At 40.5% G+C, this 18,852-nt stretch overlaps 1 protein-coding gene across 1 annotated transcript in view; it reads right to left on the bottom strand.

The window, feature by feature from the left end:
* Nucleotides 1-18,852, bottom strand: part of Prkdc (protein kinase, DNA-activated, catalytic subunit) — a 167,915-nt gene that overhangs the window by 101,917 nt on the left and 47,146 nt on the right. The window contains exons 30-39 of the mRNA XM_038345245.1: nt 17,763-17,896; nt 13,649-13,903; nt 9,770-9,993; nt 8,607-8,815; nt 8,075-8,207; nt 7,447-7,605; nt 5,677-5,877; nt 2,632-2,817; nt 2,061-2,165; nt 607-774 (exon numbers count right to left, since the gene is read on the bottom strand). Coding sequence (XP_038201173.1) covers nt 607-774; nt 2,061-2,165; nt 2,632-2,817; nt 5,677-5,877; nt 7,447-7,605; nt 8,075-8,207; nt 8,607-8,815; nt 9,770-9,993; nt 13,649-13,903; nt 17,763-17,896 — 1,774 coding nt within the window. The remainder of the gene's footprint in view (nt 1-606; nt 775-2,060; nt 2,166-2,631; nt 2,818-5,676; nt 5,878-7,446; nt 7,606-8,074; nt 8,208-8,606; nt 8,816-9,769; nt 9,994-13,648; nt 13,904-17,762; nt 17,897-18,852) is intronic.

Below are 18,852 nucleotides of genomic sequence, written 5' to 3'. Positions count from 1 at the left end.
CACACACTGTATAAGGCCATTAAGCCTGAAAGGCGATGAAATCCTATCACCTCTACCAGCACAGATAAAACTGAAGATCATTAGGTTAAGTGCAATAATCCAAGCACAAGAATACAAATGATTTCACTGATACGCGGAATCTAAAGAATTGAACTTACAAAAACAGTAGAGTGGTGATTACCAGAGGCTGGAAACAATGATGGGACTGTGGAAGTATGGGGAAATATGGGGGAATGTTTATCAATGGGCAGTAAATCATTCCATAGATACTAGAAGTTCTGGCGTGCTACTGCACAGGATGATGACAACAGACAACCAGGATACATAGTATACATTTTAAAAAGAAAAGGAAAGATCTTGAAACTTTTCATTACTACAAAATGATAAATGTTTGAGGAGACAGATATGTTTAACCTGGTTTAAACATTCTATATTATACACCTATATTTAAACATACATTACATGATATCCCATTAGTATGCTCAATTTCTAATTTTTGTGACCTATTTAATGTAAATTAAAGACAATTTAACTCCTGCCAAAATACAACAAAAAGAAAAAGAAAAATCAACCCATGTTTTATGGTTGACACTACTAAAATCAAACCTTTTTCATGCAGTCCACGTAATTATTGTACTTCAGGGAATCAGTGGGAAATTCATCAGACTTCATGGGGAAATTAGACACGATGAGCTTTTCAAGAATATGCTTAAGGTTTTCTATCCTGTCTTCAGTCAGGCTGGTGAAGAATGGAAGGAGAATGAGAGCTTGGCCCTGTGAAGCAATGCAGACAAATGTAAGTCACACGGCTTGTGGCTCACAGACCCTACAGAATAAACAAAATCACTACTTTCTAAAGCCTGCAAATAGTACGTTACATGGATTCAACAAACAATTCAGAATAAATTCTGGATGGCACCATGAACCAGCTTGGATGCAGCTATGTGCCTCAGCTTGAGCTCTAGAGGTCAGAGGCTGACATGAGAGAGTGTGAGGCTGGGAGACGGAAGGAGTGGTGAGCAGACACGGTCAAAACACATTGTGTCTATGTATGAAAGTGTCAAGGAAAAAATTTTAAAACCATTTTTTTAAACAAAGATTATATTAAAATTCTATGTAGACAGAATGACTTTCATAACATATAGAAGAGTATATGTTTGCAAAATCCCCTCAGAACTTCATATTGAGAATATGAGGAAGTAGGTATTGATCCCACCTCCTTTGAATAACAGGTAAATTCCAAAATTTTCACATTTGAAGGAGAAACTTCATGAGTCATATACAACACACCAAAGAATCATCTCATGAAAAAATATGGTCATTCATGAAGACTACATTACAGGACTTTAACCTTAGCAACAATAAAATTACTTTCCTTGCTTCCCTATCACTGAAATATTTCAATAGAAAAAAAAAAGAAAAAGTTTGAAATTAGTACAGAAAATCCAAAACACCAATTTCCATCTGATACATATATACACAAATGCTAATGATCATATTATAGTTATCCTTTAAAGAAATGTTGGGATGAGGAGGCAGCTCACTGGGGAAGTGTGCGCTACACATGCATGACCCCAAAACTCAGGTGAAGCAGACACAATAGTGCATATCTGCAGTCCCTGCTCCTACAGTAGTGAGATGGGGGGTGGAGAACCCAACATCCAAGCATGCAGCAGTAAACATTAGACCTAGTCTGAGGATAGAATCCCAAGATCTAGAACAGAGGCTGTCCTCTGACCTCTATACACACATGCTCATCTGCCCTCACACATACAAGCATGAACCCCTTTGGAGGAGACATACTGATGTGCATGCAGATCAACTAAACCAAAGGCAGAGTCTCTTTCATGAGGAAGAACCTATATTTCTCAAACAGATTTGCCCATTATTAGATGGTGGGTTCATGGGCATTTATTATGCTAATCTCTTTACTATTATAGGTTTTGAATGTTCCATACTCCCCCACAAAAAAAACCCAACATAATAAATGTACAAAAATGTAAAGTTGTGAAAATACAGAGAACATAATCTCAAAAGACCAATCTTTTAAAGTCATTTACCTTTAAGTGTAGACCCAAGTTTGTATCAGCAAGTAGACTAGCATATGTTGTGAAGACTTCAGGAAATGAGCTGTGATTTGTATCAAAGGATAAAGCTGAATCAATCTAAGGGAGATAAAACACAAATTTCTGAATTATGCCTCAAAAACTTTTGACATATCTTTCAAATTTCTAAATTTCAAGCCTCAAATTATTTTTCAACATTTCAACAATGTTGCTATAAAACATTTTATTATTTCCTGCTAAGACAAAGTCTGTGAAGACATAGTGACAAAGCACATAAAGTAAGAAGCATAGTGAACAATGGTATAAGAAAAAGAAAAGTAATTGGGAGATATCGCTCCAAAATATATGTAATTATCAAAAACTGACTTTTTGAAGACATATTCACTGTAGTGTTTAAACATAAGTTACAGAATTCAAAATAATGACCATGGCATCCATGGTGGGCACACATCTGTAATCTGCAATAAGGAAGCAGACGTAGAAAGAAGTAAGATAGTAAGACTATGTCTCAAAAAGAACAACATTTAACTTAAGATGAACGCATTTCAAATTCCTTTCAAACTACCTGCAACATTTTTGCCAGTAAGGATAGCACTATCACTTTGCTTTCTGGAGCAGAATCTGCGGCCCACCATGAATCACACTTCCTCCAGTTTTGTATAATTGCAGCTGCAAGCTTCACTCCGTGGTGTTTCTGAACAGCTCGATCCTTGAAGCTCTGATCTAACATACCATTTAAAACAGTACTCACCTGAAAAAAAATTGTAGATTGACAAAAAATTCTTAATATTAATAGAAAAAGTCCACACTTCCATGTTTTTAAGAAAATGAAAATGCTCTATCTGTAATAGAAGTTTAGCTATTTAACAATATAAGAACGCTGTAACATAAATCTTCCCAAAGAAAGCAGAGGGTGACTCTACTGATGCCTTTGTGCCCACTCTGCTGTGTGTGGGGGGGGGCATTCTTCATGAAATTCCATTTGGAAGAAGAGGTAAGTGCTCGTCTGTGAACATAACTCCCACCACATGCATTTCTCTTCTAACATCACCTTTGCAACAGAATAACATAATTAATTTGGTTGGATTATCATTCAATATTTCCATCATCCTGACATAGGCATTTTTTACTGATGCTTCATATAGTATACTATCAACACATTCCCTTCTTATACGTTCTGCTCTCGCTATGGCTAAACCTTGGCAGACTTCTTAGCTGTTTTCAGTGTGCCTATCCTTGTCATCAGACTCTCCCAAATAAATCAAATAAATCATGCCATTGCATCTGTGCCAATCAGTAAATACCTGCTTCAAGAGACCTAGCACTGGCTGTGTTGTGGAAGGCCAGGCCTAGATAACCAATCTTCCTCTCCGCACAGGCCGAATACAAGACCTTCCTTTCTCAGCTTACTGCCTTCTTACTATCTACCAGGCAGCTTCCTGACAAGACATGAACAAGGAAACAGGACCCTATAGGACCTGGCTTTTCTAAACATGCCTATTCTACTGACTCACACAAATGAGAATCTGGCTATATTGTAACTCCAATCTCTTGGTCTTGATTGCACTATCCACAATTCTGTGAGAAAAAGATGTTCAATTGATGTGGGAGGGTCTTCTGTTTTAATAAAGAAACTGCCTTGGCCAGCCCTTAGGTGGGTGGAGTAGACAGAACAGGAAGAAGGAAGTGAGGTAGATGGCTCAGTCAGATGCCATGCCTCTCCTAAGTGAGATAAATCGCCATGCCTCGCCTCTCTGAGCCAGACCGCCATGCCTCTCCTCAGGGAGACAGATGTGATGAAGCCAGCCGCAAGATCAGACATGCTGAATCTTTCCCGGTAAGACACCGCTCGTGGTGTTACACAGATTATTAGATATGGGTTAGTCAAGATGTGAGTAAGAGGCTGAAACTAATGGGCCAGGCAGTATTTAAAAGAATACAATTTGTGTGCTGTTAATAAGCTAGCCAGGCAGCCGAGAGCCAGGCGGGACGAAAAGCAGGCCTGCCCGCTGCTCCCCACTACATTCAATTTCTTGATTCTCTACACATAACTAGCTTATCTCCTTGAGAACTGTCAGGTTTTTTTCATGGTGAACCTTTGGAAAATACATGCTCCTTGTGGATCCATTCCTAAACCAGGAGTAGGGCACTCCACAGCCTTTTAACACATGAGAACTCCAGTCCACCACTGTTTCCGGGCCTATGTCCTGTCCACGCAGTTCCAGGATCCTTCATCATTTTTCTTTCTTTCTTTCTTGAGATAGGGTATAAGCCCTGTCTGTCTCGGGACTTGCAGTGTAGACCTGACTGGCCTTGAACTCAGAGACCTGCGTGCCTCAGCTTCCCGGGTGCTGGGATCAAAGGCGTGCATCACTGCACCCATCACTTTCAGTTTGCTTTGGTTTTGTATTTTCGCCCTAGTCTCCGTGAGTTCCTCAACTCTATTTTCCACATCTACCCTGTTTTTTTTGTTTTTTGTTTTTTTTTTAATTTCAGGTACCTATGTTTACTTCCAGAGTATTCTCCAGTCTTCTTATTCAGTAGCAATTCTTATTTTATCATTCATCGTGACTGTCCCCTGCTTTCCTCCTCTCTGCCCCGCTTGTCAACCCCTCTGATACAGTCTTCCCACCCTCTTCTACTGTAGACAGGCTAAGGGTTTGAACTGACATGTCTGTCGTGCCTTGCAGTTTTCTCATTCTGCTGTTCTTTCTCTGCACCCATTAAGACTGTTTTGATCTAATCTTCTTAATCTCATTCTGTCATTTCAGAGAGTTGTGTGGAAGGAATAGAGGCAGTAAATGCAACTTTTGCTGGCAATGGACAAGGATGGTACATGTAACAGGTTACATAAGTAGAAATTATAACTCTCTGCAAATACTGACCTCAGTTTCTGACTACCTATAGAGCACATTGCCAGGCACATTTCACAATCCTGTAAAATAGAGGGCAGCATACACATTTAATCCTAGCACCTGAGAGGCAGACGCACAGGCAGAGCAGGAGGATCTCTGCTAAGTGTGAAGCCAACCTGGTCTACAAAGTGAGCTCCAGGTCAGTTGTCTCAAAATGAAGTAAAATCATGAAAAACAAACAAAACCCCACAAAATCCCTTAAGCAAACAAAATACAAATATAATAAATATCACTCTCTAAAAGGTTACTATGATGAGGCAAAGAGGGTTGTGGAAAGGACATGCAGGAAAATAGGGCAAGACCCTCAAGCCTGAGTGCTCTAAAAACAGGTTGGCAGTTTGGAGGACTAGCCTACAGGTGGTGTTGGAACAAACACCGCAGGGCATATGACACATTTAAAAGCTCCAATACGACATTCTAGCAAAAGCCAGTATCCTACAGCACTGTATCTTACAGTGTTAGGCCAAGAGATTTAAGGGTTTGAGGGAATGAAAAAAAAAATAACCAATGTCTTAGCATCTATTAACATATACTATCTTGATAAAGACTGTGTTTTGTTTTGTGAATTTTATTTACATACATTAGCAGATCTTTCAGCCTCCAGGAAGAAATCTGGTTTTAAGAAAAACCATCAGAAACATAAAAACCCTTTTGTGAACATTAGGTAAGAAAATATTTAAAGAAAAATTCCTTACCATTTTGGGATTATTTGTTGATGACTTCATGAGCTCTGATACAGCAATATCAAGATTTTTCAATAGCTCACTGTTGATTATTTCTGAGAACAAACTATAGAAATATTCCCCGTGGGAGAAGCTGACGTTTCTCTGTGAACTGCCCAAATATTGCATAGACAACAGTGCTGAGTTCAGCAGCAAACCCACAAGATGTTCACACTATGGAAGAGAGAAGAACATACCAGAGAATCCATCCCCAGAAAGACCATGAGGCAGAGGGTACACATAAGTCTACAAGGAGCCTTCTAAAGAGTCTGGTATGTAAAGTCAGGACTTGTTTAAATAATACACATTTAATTTAACTTCTTTTTTCTAGGTTTCACTTTGTGAGAGGAACCTCTTACACTGATATTGTTTCCAACTTTCCAGAAAAATCTTGCAGCTATTCAAAGAACAGCCTAATAAGTTGTCTGGGAAAACTAAAGTATAACTGAGAACATCAATGAGGCAAAGAAGAGGTTGCTGCAATGGGAAAAGTAAGGAGGGACGATGGAATGGAGCAAACAGGGCTGGCTGCAGATGTCAGCCACAGCAGTTTATCTGAGGCCAGCTCTGCTGAGTTCAGAGTCTTAAGTACTTTGGTCATAGTGCCTTGGGCGCCTCAGGGATGCCCTGCACAGTCCCTTTAAGCATCCATTCCAAGAACCAATAAGGATAGAGAAAGAAGCTTGTGATCACAGGTCAACTTTAGTGACAAAATGTTCCTTGCTGGGGCTGGAGAGATGGCTCAGCAGTTAAGAGCACTGACTGCTCTTCCCAAGGTCCTGAGTTCAATTCCCAGCAACCACATGGTGGCTCACAACCATCTGAATGAGGTCTGATGCCCTCTTCTGTAATGAGGTCTGATGCCCTCTTCTGGCCTGCAGGCATACACATAGACAGAATATTGTATACATAATAAATAAATAAATTTAAAAAAAAAAGAAATGGGACATTAAAAAAAAAGAACCCCTTAAAAAATGTTCCTTGCCTAAAGTCCTTTTGGAAACAAAGATGAACAAAAAACTTCCATTTAAGAAGGTTATGTTTGTTATTTTCTTTTTTTTTTTTCTCATGGTTTATTTTTTTTATATTTAAAAATTTCCATCTCCTTCCCTCCTCCCCCCTCCCTCCCCTCCTCCTCCCCCTTCCCTCCCCTCCTTCTCCCCCTTCCCTCCCCTCCCCTCCACCCATACCTCCCCTCCCTCCCTCTCCAGGCCAAGGAGCCATCAGGGTTCCCCACTCTATGCTAAGACCAAGGTCCTCCCAACTCCCCCCAGGTCCAGGAAGGTGATCGACCAAGCTGAGAAGGCTCCCACAGAGCCCGTCCATGAAGAACAATCAGAGCCCAGAGCCATTGTCCTTTGCTTCTCAGTCAGCCCCCGCTGTTGGCCACACTCAGAGAGACGTTTGTTATTTTCAAAAAATATTAAAGAAGAGAAAGTCGGTAAGTCAGCTGGGTGGTAGTAGCTCGTGCCTTCAATCCCAGCACTTGTGAGGCAGAGGCAGGTAGAGCTCTGTGAGTTCAAGGCCAGTTCAGTCTACAGAGTGAGAACAGCCAGAGAGAGCTACACAAAGAAATCCTGTCTCAAAACCTCCCAACGGAAAAAAAAAGAAAAGCCAGTAAGTCAATAATAATATGTGTCCACCTAAGACTTTACTAACTAAATTTCATACTTTTTAGAGCTATACAACAAGTAACTTATATAAGTACTTGATAGGAAGAGTGGGGTGTAGCTGATTTCCTACCAGTCCTCCGTAGGCAAAGGCTAACTCCAGGAGTCCATTGGCCAGGCTCATACAGCTGGGGTCCAATGACTGCACACACTGCCTTCCCTCTGCTGGTGCAATGCCTTTATAAACCAAAGAGAGTAGCCTCATGCCAATGGGATGATCCAGTGCTGTAGACTAAAGGAAAAACTGACATCAATTGTGAGAGAAGGCGTTCAACACAAGCATACAATGTCACTTCTTCAGTTAAAAAAAAAAAATGTGTGTGTGTGTGTGTGTGTGTGTGTGTGTATGTTAGCTAACAGTGATGACTATTTTCCAATTCTTAGGACAACTCCAACCCAGCTTTTGCTTTTTAAGCTACAGATTTCATTTATGTCTTTCTGTGATATAAGACCACAGTAACTGGTTCTTAAAATGTTTTAGGTTACTACAATTTCAACTGTCCTTTATTCCTTTCATTCTATCTTTACTTTCATATTCACATTCTAGTCAGCACCTATATGTAAGTGTTCTATAATTTCTAGTTCAGTATATTCTGTATGTAAAATACTTTAAGCAAATATAAACATAAATGCCAATTTGTACTAGCATAATGCAATTACTATAATAAAGCAAAAGGTACATAAAAGTTAATTATGGTTACCTGAGATGGTGATATAACATGAGAGAAGCCAGCTTTGTGAAGCTGTTTACAGGCCGATAAGACAGACAGCAACTTCGTCCTTTCTTGGCGAGCATCAGAGTCACACAAGTTAACGGCACAGAGCTCTTCGACACTGGCCGTGAGAACAACAGAAAACCAGGTAAGGAGACACTAAGGAACTGTGTGTGCTGTCATAACTTTACTAGTCACTTGGCCCTCAGACTCACTAACACGGTCCTGGAAACACAAAGGTAACGCTAGAGCAAGGCTCACAGAACAGCAAATGTAGTACATCCACTGTTCTCTCCCACCCTACAGGCAGGAAAGGAATTAGTGAAGCTCATGATTTCCCAACAGTGTATGAGATCATTTGTGTGTGCACACACAAGTGCACGCGCAGACATATAGGCACACATAGGCAGACTGACAAGTCCCTATCTTGAGGACGCTGCAGCTGTGGCACAGCTGTCGGGAACACCGGATAAGTGAGGACCTAAATCACAGTAACCGTGAGCATGGCCTGAGCACCCACCTCTGCGCTGTCACTGTCTCCTTCAGGTGAGTCTCCAGCATGTCTCTGTACGGGGACTTCTTCAGTGCCTTCAGCAGGTTCACACAGACGCTGGGGAGATGGTTCATAACCTGGACGTCGCCAACATTGAACCCTAAGCTCACGGGCTCACAAAGCATTTTCACTAGGACTTTCATTAGGTTTGCGTTACACAAGTCCTTCTCCAGGAGCTATAAAGACAGAAAAGACAGATGGGATAACAGTGCTTCTTAGCCAGGAGCTCCTCTCATCACAGTGTACACAAGGTCCACAAGATGCGAACAGTCACAGTAATGACAGCTTGGCAGACTTTCTGAAAATAATTGAAAAGTATTAAAGATGCTTGAAACCAAAATGATTTCAGATTTTAATTTTTTTTTTAAATTTTAGAATATCTAGTTAGAGTCTTATCACATGACATCACCATTCTGTTTTTGAGGAAAATCCCTACTGATTTCCAGAGTGGCTAGGCTAATTCACGTTCCTGTCTTTAGTGAAATTACAGTGCTACGGACGGAAGGCACAGCTTACAAGCAAGCACGTTCCCGCTAAACTATACCCTCAGGTCCTGACCTCCAAAGCAGGAATTGATATTCTTTTTCTCCCATCTTCACCAGTATTTGTTACTGTTTGATATGATTTTGTGGCTAATGATCTAAGGCAGTGATTCTCAACTGTTTTAATTCTGTACCCTTTAATACAGTTCCTCATGTTGTGATGACCCCAACCAGAAAATTGTTTCTGTTGCTACTTCATAACTATAATTTTGCTACTGTTATGAATCATAATGTAAACAGCCTTGGAGACAGGGGTTTGCCAAAGGGGACATGACCCATAGGTTGAGAAACTTAAGTACATTAAGAAATTTAAGGGGCTGGAGAGATGGCTCAGAGGTTAAGAGCATTGCCTGCTCTTCCAAAGGTCCTGAGTTCAATTCCCAGCAACCACATGGTGGCTCACAACCATCTGTAATGGGGTTAGGTGCCCTCTTCTGGCCTGCAGGCATATACACACAAAGAATATTATATACATAATAAATAAATAAATATTTAAAAAAAGAAATTTAAGTACTTTAAGGGAAACAAGTACACTTCCCATTTTAAAGAACTAATCTCACATTAACAGATCAGGAGCTACAACCCTACCTTGAAAATTTCTGGAGAGGTATTGAGTAGGGTTGTGGTAAATTCCATAATCCGGACCAAGACTGTGCATTTGTTATAGTTGTATTTTTCTTCCTCTTGTAGACTGGGAGGCCCAGTTGCTACCCCTGTGCCAAAGTGTTGTTCAATTGCTCTAGCATCACGGGTTGCTATGCTTTCTAAAAAGAAAGCCACTGACTTTAAAAGTGAAGACTGTGTTTCAGTACCTAGGAATAAGAACAGTAAAATATTAGTGTGCATTCTCTAAAAGGAATATGAAGTTCCTTCTTAAAATACAAGTAAGTAATGATATACACTCAACAAAAAGATTCAAGAATTAAAAACATAAGTTCAAGAAAAGATGAATAAAAATAGCACCTATTTCTTCTTAGGTTCTTAGTTCAAAATTTGAACTAATATATAATTCAAATTGAATTCAGTTTCACATATAGACAGTAACAATGTCTATAAGGGTCTGGTCATCTGTTTATTATTTATTGCTTTTGTAGGCATGAACATAGGTCCTCCCACATGCTAGGAAAACACTCTACCACTGTACTATATCCAGCCCTCTAGCTATGGTTTGGACACTTTGCCCCAGCTGGTGAGTTATTCTGGGAGTTCTTCAGCTTTAAAAGGTAAGAACAGTTAGAAAACACAGGTCCCTAGTGAAATGTCTTTGTGTTCAGGGACACTCTCTCATTTTGTGAGGTAAAGAGATCTGCCACATCTTCCTGTTACCATGGATTATATAGAGCCAGGCTTCCATGGACCAAGCCCTCTTAGACAATGAGCCAAAACAATTGTGCTCCTCAAAGTGTTTATGTCAAGATATTGTCACAACACCAAGTTTGACTAACACAAGACTTGACTGTCAAAGATTACTTATGAGAACTATCATTTAAAAGAACAATTGGCAACTCATATAAAAAAGACTTAAAAAATAAATACGCAAAAAGCCGGGCGGTGGTGGCGCACGCCTTTAATCCCAGCACTCAGGCAGGCGGATCTCTGTGAGTTCGAGGCCAGCCTGGTCTACAAGAGCTAGTTCCAGGACAGGATCTAAAAAAGCTACAGAGAAACCCTGTCTCGAAAAACCAAAAAAAAAAAAAATAAATAAAAAATAAAAATAAAAATTAAAAAAAAATAAATAAATACGCAGGTTAGTCTCTAATATTTTGAAATTCCTATGGTTTTATCTAGCACTGAAATTTTTATCCAATAAAATAATGGCAAATAGCAAATAATGTTCATTTTACCTATTTTTGGTCTTTAAGTCAGGAACATGCTTATATAGTAGAAGCTGGATTGAAACTAGTAATTCTCCTCCCCTCCCTCTCCTGAAGAGGTGGGAATATAGGTGAGCACCACCACATCTGGGATTATTTTTAGTAATGAAGAAATTGGAACACTCCTCCAGTGGGCAATGCAAAGACAAATGATAGTGGCTGTCTCTAATCAGGTATGCTGGGCATTTGCTATCTTACAGAAACATTCTCTAGCTCAACTCCACCTTGCTTTATAAAATCTACCTGTCTGAACAAAATCAAGCTGTTTTCTTCCCCACTGCACACTGTTAAACTTCTTTCACTCACCACATTGCTCCACTCTTCTCAGGTCTCTACCCCAAGAAATAACAACCTCCAGAGCCAGGTGGGACGCTGGGGATGCTGGGAAATCAAGTTTCTAGTCATGACATAAAGGATCGGGGATGGCCCAGAGAGGGAATACTGAGAGGGTCTATAGAAGGGAAGTTAGGTCTGTCTAGAGGGAATACTGAGAGGGTCTATAGGAGGAGGGAAGTTAGGTCTGTCTAGAGAGGGAATACTGAGAGGCTCTATAGAAGGGAAGTTAGGTCTATCTAGAGGGAATACTGAGAGGGTCTACAGGAGGGAAGTTAGGTCTGCCTAGAGAGGGAATGCTGAAAAGATCTATAGGAGGAGGAGAGTTAGGGCTGCCACAAGGATCAACAGAGTCTCTGGGGAGCGGAGTGAGAAAGGCAGAAGCGGCCCCTGCAAGTGGTCTGCTACAGGATGAAGTTGAGAGACTGAGGAATTTGAAATGGAGCACAGGAAGGAGAGTGAAGACTGTGCACCTGCTTTCCAGGCTAGTTCGGCCAGTGGGTTCCCAGGCAAAACGTACCTCTCAGTATTGGCAGCTATTATAGAGGGGTGAGGTAAGGGAGGAAGGATGGTCTGCAGAGAGGATCTTCAGAACCCACAGGAAATGAAGGCAGATATTGGCGGAGGGCCTGTCACAGGGCTAAGAATCAGACTGGGGATTTGCAATGGTGTAGTGGATGGCCTCTTTTTTAAGGTTTTTGACCATAACCACAATCGCATTTTGAAGTCCTTGTTTTGTGTTTCAGCTAAATTGCATTTTCCAGGGTTTAATGCAACAGGGTTACTGGTTTCTGAAAGAGGCATGTTGTCTTGGCTGTTCACGTTTATGTTTTGCACTGGGATGTCGGCATCCAGAGGTATGATGTTTGAGGGTTTTTTTGGTGCAAAGATCTTGTTTCCTCTTTGATGGGTGAATGTTCTGTTCACTGGTTGCTAGTGCCCACTCTTGAATCCTCAGCAGGTCTCTCGTAAGCAGAGTGTCTCTATGGGTTGGTGAGTGAAGAAGGCTGGAAGAAAGACTTCAAGGGGCAGTGGGAGAGTGCTGCAGCGGTCGTGGGTCTGAATCAAGAGGTGGATTCTCCAGGGAATGGAGTTAGGGTGGGAGGAGGAGTGGGACTAAGATGAAGTCTAGAGAGACCACAATCAGAGATTGCATTGTTAAAGCATCCAATACAGCTGGGCGGTGGTGGCGCACACCTTTAATCCCAGCACTCGGAAGGTAGAGGCAGGCGGATCTCTGAGTCTGAGGTCAACCTGGTGTACAAGAGCTAGTTCCAAGACAGGCTCCAAAAGCTACAGAGGAACCCTGTCTTGAAAAACAAAACAACAAAAAACCCAAACAAACAAACAAACAAACCATTCCAAACAACAAGGTACTGCCCTAGTCATCAATAAAAATTTGTTAAAAGGGAAGGAGGTTGTATTTTACAATTAGTCCGTTACGGAACTATGTGAATACAACGATTTCTTAGTAGAGTAATACATTGCTAGCATTTTGCTCAACAAAATATATGGCAGTAGTCCCATAAAACTCTACTGCCTAGTGACTCAGAGTGTCACTGCGAGGTAGGGGAATCTTTAGAATGTGGAGAACAAAATAAAATTATCGGAGGTGTGTACTTTAAGGGCTATTGAGACTATGACACCCACTTCTTATTCACTTTGCTTTCCTGGCTACCATGAGATTAATAGTACATGCCAAACCACAGGGCAAAAGCAACAAAACCAATCATGGACTGAATCTCCCAAGCCTGAGAGCCACAGCCAACCTCACATCTTAAGTTAATTGCCTCAGCCTTTTGTCACGGCAGTGGAAAGCTGATTAACACAAAAGAGAATGTAAGTAAAGAAGCCTGTCCAGTACTAGAAAATCCGGGTTAAATTCCTTTATACAACACTAAGTAACTAGTATCTGTTATCAATTTTGTTAGTATTATTGTACTTATTTATTTATTTATTTATTTATTTATTTTTTGAGGCAGGGCTACTCAGTAACAGTCCTGGCTCTTCTGGAACTTGTTTTGGTTTCAAACTCAAAAAGAGATCCACCTGCCTAGCTTCGATTTTGTTAGTATTATTTTTAATTTAGTTTCTACACAGGTCTCACCATATAACAGTGGTTGTGGATAAGGCTGGCCTATAACTCAGAGCCTCTATCACCAAGAGCTTGTTACTGTTATTTTGGCATGCACTGAACAGTCTACTGTGTCATAAACCAAGCAGAATCGGGCAATGCTACCTTAGAGTAAATTCTACCTACCCAGAACGTCTTGTACTTCCACAGTCTTCTCCTCGATGAATGTGTTACAGCACTCCAGTGCCGCAAGGAGCATGTCCAACCACTGTAGCACTGATCTCAGGCTCACTGGTCCTTGCAAATGGAAGAGAGTTGGCTGAGCAAGAATGCCCGCTGGCTGATCACAGCTACTAGCCCCTCCTTCGAATGTGTTTATGAGAAAAGAAATATCTTCTGTTTTTAGGAGATCTTTCAACCATAAAGAAGGGGATTTGTTGTCTAAGAGACAAGATTAAAACATATACATTAGTATTTACACAAAGCAAAGATATCAACACTCAAAAATCAAACCTCTTTAATAATCTTTGAACCCAGTTAAAATTTCAAGATGATGCAGGATGATCTTTTCAGTACTAGTAACTTGGTTTACTGCTCTTACTTCTAAGAAGTTATTTCCAGCAAAGCTGTACTCTTCGTTTCCTAACATTATACAAACACCACCTGGAGAGAAAACAGACTCATGCTCTGTCCCTTTTCAAGTTACAAGAGAGTGCTGTGATTCTGGGTTTTGATGCCGGCTGTGCTGCTCACCTCTCCCAGTCTCCTCATCCCAAAACAACAGTGCACCTGTGCTTATTTACGTTACCCAACCTAGCTTAGAACCTGCGCATACAAGTGCCTTCCCGGCCTCAGTCTCACAAGCTGTGTGCTAAGTGTTGTGAATTATGTCCAATGATTTCCTTTAAACACTGTCTTTTGACACTGTACTTTTTTTTCTAAATTAAAAAAAAAAGGAAAGGATAAAATTTCATTTTGCATGTTAAGAAATCAGTGGCTCAAAAAAGGTTAAGTGATTCTTTTGCCTAAACAAAATAGATGTCTGCTGTAGTAAGAGGACATTGGGGGCTAAGGGGGTAAAAAGGAGGAACAATCCTCTATTTTCACTCAGAACCAAAGAAAATTAAAATTAGGAGAAAAATAATATGGTATTTAAATTCTACAGCAAATGTCAAGAAAGACAGAAAAGCAAGTACCAGAAGGAAAAGGCAGAGACCTACAGACAGAGTAAGACATGAGAACCTCATCAGCTAGTGTGTTAGACAGTCTTATGTAACCTTGGCATAAGCTAGAGTTACTTGAATGTCTCCATAAGATACAATTATAGGGCATTTTCTTAATTAGTGATTGATGGGGAAGGCCCAGCCCATGGTGGGTGGTGCTATCCCTGGGTTAGTGGTACTAGGTTTTGTGAGAAAACAGGCTGAGCAAGACATGTGGAGCAGGCCAGTAAGCAGTACCCCCACCCATGGCCTGCCTCTGTATCAGCTCCTGCCTCCAGGTTTCTGTCCTGTTTGAAATCCTGTCCTGATTGCTTTTGATGATGAATAGCGATATGGAAGTATAAACCAAGTAAGCACTTTGCTCCCCCAACTTGTTTTTGGTCATGGTGTTTCAGCACAACAATAGTAACCCTAACTAGGATAGATGCAAAGAATCACCCTCAAGGTCTCTTGGCTGACAGGAGTAGCATATACCTGCAATCCCAGCAGCATTAAGAAATGGGAGGAAGAAAAGGAGTTCAAGGCCATATACAGCTATACAGTAAGTTTGAGGTCAGTCTTGGCCACACAGCTCTGTGTGTGTGTCTGTGTGTGTGTGAGAGAGCACATGGTGTGTGCATAAAAAATAAAAAAGAAGAGGAGAAAAAAATAAAAGGAAAAGAGGAAGAAAGAAGTACCTCTTAGGTTCCTCCCAATGTGTCATGTTCTGGCCTCTATGGCATCAATCAAACTCACACTGAGTCTTAACGATCAGAAGAAATTGAACAATCATTTCTCTCAAAAGCCTGATGCATGTGGCATAAACAACCCTACAAATATTGTGATATTACACCAACCTGAGGTATTAGTGTGTTTGAAGCCTCAACATAATTACCTAGAGATTCCTACCATTGCTGCTCAGAAAAAGGGTAGTGGTGGGTAGCCACAGAGGGTAATACATCCTAAGGGCCACAGATGACAAACCAGAGAAAATGCATTAGTTTTTTTGTTTGGTTTATATTTGGGAAAGGGCTAGTTTTGCCTACTTCTTGATAGCCTGACTTTATAGATTCTTTTGAGACAAGCGTTTCACTGCTTAGCCCTGGTTGGCCTGGAACCTACAGAGGCCCATCTGTCTCCAGTGAGATTACAGACAAGAACAATTCTAAGAGCAAGATTTAGTTGAAAATACAGGAGGTTGTCATTATGGGCAACTGAGAAGAGAACAGCAAAGAAATGCTTGGGTCAATGAAGATGAGATCACAGAAACTACAAACAGTATAGGAGTCAGAGTGGCGGGGGCACTCGAGGGGTGGAGTGGGGTCTGCCTAGCAGCACCATCTAAAATTGATTAGACATTCAAAGAAAACTATGGCCTCCTTCCGTTCCAGCAGGTTCCTCTTCATATGTGGTTGTGTCAATGACTTAACAGATTAAATATATCTAAAATAACAGCAGTATGGAGGTAGGAAGATGGCTCAGTGCATTAAGTAGGGGCTTGAGGAAAAAAAAATGAGGACTTGAAATTGGAGTCACAACACCACATAAAAACTGGGCATGGCAGTGTACATCTATACTACAGTGCTGGGAGGACAAAGACAGACACCCAAAACACGCTGGCCTTGCAGTCTAGGCCAACTGGTGAACAACTGGTGAACAAATGAGAGACCCTGCCTGTGTTGTTTAGTTTTTTGTAAACTTGAAACAAGTGAGGGTCATCTGACAAGAGGGAACATCAATTGAGAAAATTCCTATATCAGATTGGCCTGTGGGCAAGACTACGACACAGTCTCATTAGTAATGATTAATCTGAGAGGGCCCAGCCCACTGTAGGCAGTCCCACCCCTGGGCTGGTAATCTTAGATTATATAAGAAAGCAAGCTGAGCAAACCATGGAGAACAAACCAGGACGCAGTATTTCACCATGGTCTCTGCTTTAGTCTTTCCTCCAGGTTCTTGCCCTAACTTTCCTTCATGATGTAAATCATCTCTTTCCCAAATTGCTTTTAGTTATGGTTTTTAACACAGCAATAAAAAAGTAACTAAAATACTGCCTCTTTTTTTTTTTTAGAATGCTGGCGACTTTTGATTACTCATGTTGAAATACAACTGTGTTACTTCGAATACTTTAAATCTGTGAGGGGGAGCACTGGAAAATGAGCTTAGGACCTTGAGCATATTAAGCATGTTGTCTGCAGCATACAATATCTGGAATCTTTGCCAAGTTTTGTTAGCTGCAAAGGCAAACCAATTCTTCCTTAACATTTAAATGAGACAGAAAAAAAAACCGTGGTGAAATAAAAATTTGGAAATCCCAAATCTACTTTTGCATTATTTCAGAATACCAAAGTTGTATTTTTTATCCTATTACAAATCTTTACAAAAGGTATTCATAATTTATCATTTGTCATACAAGCCTAGAATGAATATTAAACACACTTACTTTGACAAGGATTTATTTTATTCTATTTTGTGTATGGATGTTTTGCTAATATGTATGTATGTACAACACATGAACGCAGGGCCTAAGGAGGCCAGGAGAGGACGTCATATCCCCTTGAAATAGAGTTACAGATGGCTGTCAGTTGACATGTGGGCAATGGGAAAATTAAACCTAGGATCTCTGGAAATGCAGTCAGTGCTCTTAACACTGAGCCATCTCTCCAGTCCATACCTATTTTTAAATTTATTAGAAACACACTAGGTACAGTGTATGCTTGTCATCCCAGCACTCTGAAAGATGATGCAGAAGGATCCTAAGTTATAAAGCAAAATTGAGAGGGGAGACAGGAAAGAGGAAGAAAATGTTATTTGTATTATTAATTTATACAGAATGTATAAATTATCATTTTGATAGAATGTTAAGAATCAAAACACTGGGCTATCAAGATAACACAGCAGGTAAGGGTGCTTGCTGCACAAGCCTGGCAATCTGAGTCTGATCTACGGAGTTCAGCTAAAAATAAAAGTAGTAAAGAGAGTCTTCAAAGTCAGCCTTGGACCTCAACACATGCACTGTGGTTCACAGGTACTAATCCCTTCCTTATTTTAATAATTTTTTTAATTAAAAAAAAAAGAAAAAAAAAGAAAAAACATACCTGGGAGTAAAGAAACAAATTTATAAAAGAGTTCTATGGACTTGTGTCGACATTCTGTCTGGGGCCTTCCACAGTTAGCTAAAAGCCACTTGACTAGATCCAATAAACACAGCGATGTCAACGGTGGAAACCCCCTATACAGAGAAAGCATACCGTCATTAACACACTATACAGCATTCAAAGTATTCCTAGTCAAGAATTTAGAAGCCTGAAACTCAATTCTACCATACTGACATATGTAACAGGCATATTCATTTTTTAATGTTTTACCATTAGAATGTAATCAAGGTATCACAGATTAACTCATAGAGATCTTCCTGCCTCTACTTCCCTGGTGCTGGAATTATAGATGTCTGCCACCACACCTAGCTTCAGTTTAGTATCAACATAAAAAATATGTTTTTGCAATACCAGAGAGAGAGAGAACTCAAGACTTTATACTGCAGGCAAATGCTCAGGCCCTCTTTTCTTTCACTATGGGAAAAAAAATAGCGAGCTGAGCAGTAGCTCAGCCTATTAAGCGCGGTGCTTGCGAATGCCAAGGGCCCGGGGTTCAAATCCCGGGTCCGACCGTCTCTCTCCCCCGAATCTGTCACAGAGTGGCGTGGGCCATCTGTGTCCCCAGTGTCCTGCCTTCCCACACCTTCTTGTGGTGTGGGAAAAAAAAGTTTTATGGGCTGGAGAGATGGCTCTGAGGTTAAGAGCATTGCCTGCCTTCCAAAGGTCCTGAGTTCAATTCCCAGCAACCACATGGTGGCTCACAACCATCTGTAATGGGGTCTGGTACCCTCTTCTGGCCTGCAGGCATACACACAGAATATTGTTCATAATAAATAAATAAATAAATATTTTTAAAAAATAAAAAAATTTAGATATACTTATCAAAAAGAATCATGTATTTCATGTTCCCATTCCAATGTGCTCTTTAAACAACAGAAACAAAAACCCAAAGTCGTAGGATGTGAAATAATGTTTCTTAGAAGCTCACCTTGTGAACTAGTTATAAATCTAAGTTCTCTGATTCTACCCTAGCCCAACACAGAAATCTTGTAGATGAACCCTGTACTACAATATGTTTTAACTATACTTC

Source organism: Arvicola amphibius, chromosome 10 (assembly GCF_903992535.2).
Source record: "Arvicola amphibius chromosome 10, mArvAmp1.2, whole genome shotgun sequence".
Taxonomy (NCBI): domain Eukaryota; kingdom Metazoa; phylum Chordata; class Mammalia; order Rodentia; family Cricetidae; genus Arvicola; species Arvicola amphibius.
The sequence above is the reverse complement of the archived record's forward strand: the minus strand, read 5'-3'. Positions and strand labels throughout refer to the sequence as shown.